Below are 5,562 nucleotides of genomic sequence, written 5' to 3'. Positions count from 1 at the left end.
CAGTTTGGGTGTGTGTGTTGTCTGGGTGTAAAGGCAGTGGGTGGGGGGGAGTCTGCAAACAAAGATTCAGAAATCAAGCTGTTCACGTAGAGCCATCCTTGTCTACAGCTGACTCCGTGGTGCCATACAGGTTTCTTATAGAAGCCGCAGGTTGCATCTGTGGGGCAGCGCTGCTTGCAAACCATGTTTCTGTTCATGTGAGAGTTTGGAACGATCCACCGCCATCCCCAGATCTCTGCTTGGCACAGCCCCTCTTTCTCTTACTCCCAAGTGGCCTCCTTCTGTGTGACAGTGTTGGACTGGATGGGCCATTGACCTGATCCAACATTGGCTTCTCTTATGTTCTTACGTTAATGTTCCCTCTGCCACCTTCTAGTTTTAGAGGACTAGCGCTTCAGCACTCCTAGCATGCAGACCTGTGGGCTGCAAAAGTGACCTACAACCACCCCCTCCCTTCACATCTCTTGCATAAGCATGACTGAATGAGGTGTGGAGTGGGTCCAGAGATAAGAAAAAGAGATGACCAAGGGAGGGACGTGATAGAGGTTTATAGAATTAATCATGGGGTGAAGAGAGTAGACAGAGAGGTATTTTTCTCCCTCTCCCAAAATAATAGAACTCAAAGGCACCCAATGAAGCTGATGGGCGGTAGGGTTAGGACAGACAAAAGGAATTACTACTTTACACAGAGAGTGATTAAAATGTGGAATTAGCTGCCTGAGGATGTAGTGACAGCCACAGGAATAAACAGCTTTGAAAGGGGGTTAGATAGATTCATGGAGGATAAGTCCGTCAGTGGATACTAGCCATGGTGACTGAGGGGAACCTCCACATTCAGAGGCACTAAACCTCTGAATCCCAGAGCTGGGAGGCAACATCAGGGGAAGGCCTTGGCCTCTATGCCCTGTTGTTGGCTGTCCAGAGGAATTGGTTGGCCACTGTGTAAGACAGGATGCTGGACTAGATGGACGATTGGTCTGATCCAGCAGGGCTCTTCTGGTGTTCTTATGTTCTTCTTAAGCTACCAGTATTCAAACTATAAAGAAATTTAATCAAAATACATACAGAAGTCAAGATCAGTAGTGTTCAGAAACTGTCTATTACCTCAGTTTTCTACATTGGGGGGTTCTCTGTGTTCAGCTACATGTTTTCAAGATGGCATCCAAGCGTTAATTCTTCATGTTAAATGGTACACTCATGCCATGGAAGCTCACGGGTGACCTTGAGCCAGTTGCACACTGTGTCAGCCTAACCTCCCTCATAGGATTGTTCTGAGAATAAAATGGAGGAGAGGACCATGATGTAAGCTGCTCCCATTGGGGAGAAAGGTGAGGTATAAATGAAAAGTAAATTCTGTCTCTCTCCTAGATGCTGCTCTGTGAGTGAGGTGTTAGCTTGCTTTCATCCTGCCAGGGCCATCTGCATATCAATGGCACTGGATTGCCCTGTGCCTGGGAAAATGACTCATTGCCCTGAAGCTTTCTCATTGCCAGCAATTAACCTGTGAAAAGGCATTTGAGGGGTCTGTAGAGTAAAGGCCCAATTACTGTAATTTTGATGTGGCTCCTGGGTGTAGGGCATTTCTCCACCGCATCTTTCGGCCTGTTTCATTCCCTTTGGCAGCAGCCGTCACTGTGATGTGAGACACAGGTGTTGTAGGCTAGGATGCCTGCTGGCATCTGCCTAGACTTCAGGTGGTTTGTGCGCGTTTACAAGTTTAACTGATTCCTCCTTCATAGTTTTGAGATTTTGTTGTCGAAGGCTTTTACGGCCGGAGTTCATTGGTTGTTGTAGGTTTTCCGGGCTGTCTGGCCGTGGTCTTGGCATTGTAGGACCTAACATTTCGCCAGCAGTTGTGACTGGCATCCTCAGAGGTATAACACAGAAAGATGGAGTACTCTCTGTGTCAAGGTGAGAAGACAAATGGTAGGCAGGTAATTGAGATTTTATTGTTGTAGCGACTGCAAAATATAAAATCTATCTTTTTAATTGGTGTACCTTGCTAGGAGCTGCGGTGGCTCCTAGGTCACCTTACCAGCAAAAGAAACAGAAAGATCCTTAAATTCCTGGAGGCAGCAGAATCTACCCTGCAAGGTTTGGAAATCCTTAAATTCCTGGTGGCAGCAGAATCTACCCCGCTTACAAAAGCAAAGAGCACATTTAAAGGGAAAACCAGTCCTCCCTAATAAGAGGATGCCACAAATGCATATTCTCTTAACAATATTTTTTCTCAGTTATATTAACCTCTGTATAACGCTGTGGCTTTACCCGCTCCCCCCCCCACCCACCATCCCTCCTTTGTATCAAAAACGGAGATGAGCACCACAACCCTAGAGTCGGACTCGACTGGCTTTCGAGCAAGGGAACCTTTACCTTTTACCTTGCTAGGATGCATTCCATGGGTGTTTCAGAGACTGGATAAAACCTTGATTGATAAAGCTTTAAATTGTTTGATCCCTGTGTAACTCAGGCTGCCTCCTTCTCAGCTTCCTTCTGATCGGGGGTGGTGGTGGTGGTGAGTCTCATAGTCAGGGGCCCAACTTGTGGCTTGGCTCACTAACCAGACCTATAATTTATGATTGCCATTGACCTTCTGGTATGTGCAGAGAACTTGGGGATCAGAGAAGTGTTTGCCATAGTAGTAATCCTCTGTTGAGCAACCCCCCAAAGCAGTAGTGCCTCAGAGCCACCACCATCTTCTACAGAAGCATAACAGGAAGGGACAGAACCAGATCTTCACTTTCCCTATAGACAAATGGGTGATCGTTGAAAATAAATTATTTGTCTCTGTATTCTGCTTCGTTTTTTAAATGGCAACAGCAATGAAGGATCCAAGTGCTTACCACTAGCGAGATAAATCTGATTCGAAAGTGTAAGAGTGGGATCCTAGTGTCATGCGTTGTATAGCAATAACATTGTTGTCCAGCCTATATTATCAAGTCTGGTTATCCAGGAATGATAGTCCCAGAAACTCTCTTTTTCTCTGTCAACAGAAACACCTTCTTCAGAGAGAAAAGTAGTGGTGACTCCAGGCCAGAGGGCAAAATGGCAGCTACTTCCTGAGAGCTCTAGAGCACAGCTGGAGTCCATGATGCGTGGGTTAATATTGTAAGTACCAAATGCGTCTCCAACATTAGTGTGCTCCTTGCTGTTACGAGGCTTCATCTACCCTGAGAATTTTGTTGCATTTCCAGCTTAAAACTATGGGTTTGATCCAAAGCCCTGCCTGCAGAAGGACTTATTTAGATTGGAGATGTAAAAGAAATTTCTTTTCTTTTTCTGAAAAATTGAAATATATGAAATATTTAGTGTCCTATGAAACCCAAACTGATTTTAATGTTTTAACAAAAATGCTTCATTTACCACTTACATAGCATATGAAGTTGCAGTATTTGATTTATTTATGGGATTTGAAAGTTATAAATGCCTTAGTTTTGTACGAGCAGAATTGCAGATACCCAATACTTGAGAGAAAACTGCAAGCTGGTGCACCCTATGCTATCTTAGTACATGTACCTTAATTTTTACAGTCCGGTTAGAGAGTGCTAAGTTGTCAGTGAAACTTTCAGTCTTCCTCTGAGACTTTGGTGCAGTTTCTGCCCCATCTCCTTCTAATCTTTTTTCTCCCTCCTGCAAGGTAGGGCAATCAGTTCCTTTTCCCCTAGTCTGTGGGTAAATGTGTCACAGTGATTTGAGGGAGAGGGGAAAAGATCAGCCACATCAGGTCAAAAGGACAATAGAAGGCATCAACTGTTGAGAAGCACTGAAAGCCCTGCATACTTCCCTAATGAAGATTAGTTATCCTTCTAGGTACAGAAGTGCATTTTGGATTTAAGAGCTGTATATGTCTTACGGCATGCCCACTTTGTCTTTGAAAGCATTCCAGTCATTTGAAAAAGAAAATATTTCACAGGTTGTTTTTTTTAGGGGGGGGTAGTACTCTTTGATTTTTTTAATTTTTCCATCCTCCCACCTGCCTTCACATCTCTACTTTTGATCCAACTCTTCTTGCAGGACTAGCTTAAAAAGGAGAGAATAAAAAGATTTTAAGCAGCATAGATACCAGATGAGTAGTCCAAGCAATGAACATAAGACTTGCCTTAGTGGATCAGTCCATGCTCCATGTAGTCCTGCATTCTGTTTCAAACAATGGCTTGCAAGATGCCTTGGGAAGGTCACAAACAAGGTTTGAAGTCTTGCCTTGTTTATGCTCTGTATAGTAATTAAAGGTTCCTCTTCAGTCTTCTGTTCAGTCCCACATTGGGACTGTGCATGCATAGAGACCTGCCACACAGAAGAATTGTCTAGCTTTAGAAAACTGAAGGGGTTCCCCTTCCCTCAGAACATGCACATATTACATCTGCTGTTCAATGAAATCTTCTCCTGGCAGACATCATGGAACGTTCCTGGCAGTAGCAACAAACTCAAGGAATTTCTTTCAACCTGCGGGACAGCGAAGAGTAATCTTTAACCGTCTCTCTTTTTAGATCTATTGTTTACGAAACTCCCCAAGGCCAAAGGGAATTGGAAAAGCACTTAAACAACCTCAAGGAAAGGTAATGGAGACATGATAGCAAGAGAAATAAAGACGCGCAAGTGTTTGTGCCACGTTATCCTATGGTGTTCATAGACGTAACTGCAAAACTCTATTGCATATAGCTACCTAAACAAAGTGGGCAAAATAACTATTGAAACATTATTAGAACATCGGGCTTATAAACACAAAGATTTTAAAACCAGGTCAATCTGTTGTAAAGACTAATCCTAAGCATGGTTACTCTAACTGTGAGATTTGCCTTCTCCATTCTCCTGTGTCACCTCATGTCAGGCATTTGCTGCATCAGTCAACTGCCTCCAGTCTTGTATCTCTGTACATCTTCCTCCTACCAGTGTTGTTCCTTTCTCCACGAAGCAGTGTGTCACTCTAGCCCTAACACATGCTATTCTCTATAACACACATAAATACATATAAGGAAAGAATGAGGGTCACTATGCAAGCAGGTGGGCATTGCCCTCATAGTATACTGAGTGTTGGAGCTGCCTCCAATGTGCAGAGGCAGAAGTTGGGGCTGAAAGGACAATCTTTAAGTGCATTTAGTCTAAACTGGAGTCAGAAACAGTGTTGAGACCACAGAGCCGTTATACTGGTTAAACAATGGAAGTTAAAGTGGGAAGTTAATGGGTTATGAAAGGGATAGCCTATTTAATAACAATATTGTCTTAAAGGCCTAGCCTATTTAATTCAATCATTTTGTACTAACTCTAGCAGATGCTGAATATGGTCTTTGCACATTGAGAAAAGGGACTTACACAGTTGTGGGGCACTGAAAACCTCCAATGGTGTGTGTGAAATCCTAAATTTAGTGCACAAATTGGGTACCCTTTTTGAATGCTACAATTGGAGAGATGGGGATGAAGTCTTTTATGAACTGTTGAGGTCTTTATCATCAACTGTACTTCTGTAATATGGTAACTTGCTAAATGGGTTATCTTGGGCTTTATATAATACTAGTTCCTTGGACAGGTCTGTTACAACATAGTAGTAATTGTCTTTTTAATCAC

At 43.2% G+C, this 5,562-nt stretch overlaps 1 protein-coding gene across 1 annotated transcript in view; it reads left to right on the top strand.

Annotated features, from left to right (window-relative positions):
* The window catches only part of LOC107108452 (centromere protein Q-like), a gene marked incomplete at its 3' end in the record, with an annotated part of 8,440 nt that extends 3,884 nt beyond the window's left edge, over positions 1-4,556 (top strand). The window contains exons 3-4 of the mRNA XM_015408889.1: positions 2,994-3,108; positions 4,488-4,556. Of these exons, the coding sequence (XP_015264375.1) occupies positions 2,994-3,108; positions 4,488-4,556 (184 nt within the window). The remainder of the gene's footprint in view (positions 1-2,993; positions 3,109-4,487) is intronic.
* Positions 4,557-5,562: the final 1,006 nt, after the last annotated feature.

The sequence above is a fragment of the Gekko japonicus genome, unplaced genomic scaffold (genome assembly GCF_001447785.1).
Source record: "Gekko japonicus isolate JY-2015 unplaced genomic scaffold, Gekko_japonicus_V1.1 scaffold5519, whole genome shotgun sequence".
Classification (NCBI taxonomy): domain Eukaryota; kingdom Metazoa; phylum Chordata; class Lepidosauria; order Squamata; family Gekkonidae; genus Gekko; species Gekko japonicus.
Note: the sequence above shows the minus strand (reverse complement) of the source record. Positions and strands in the feature narration are given on the sequence as shown.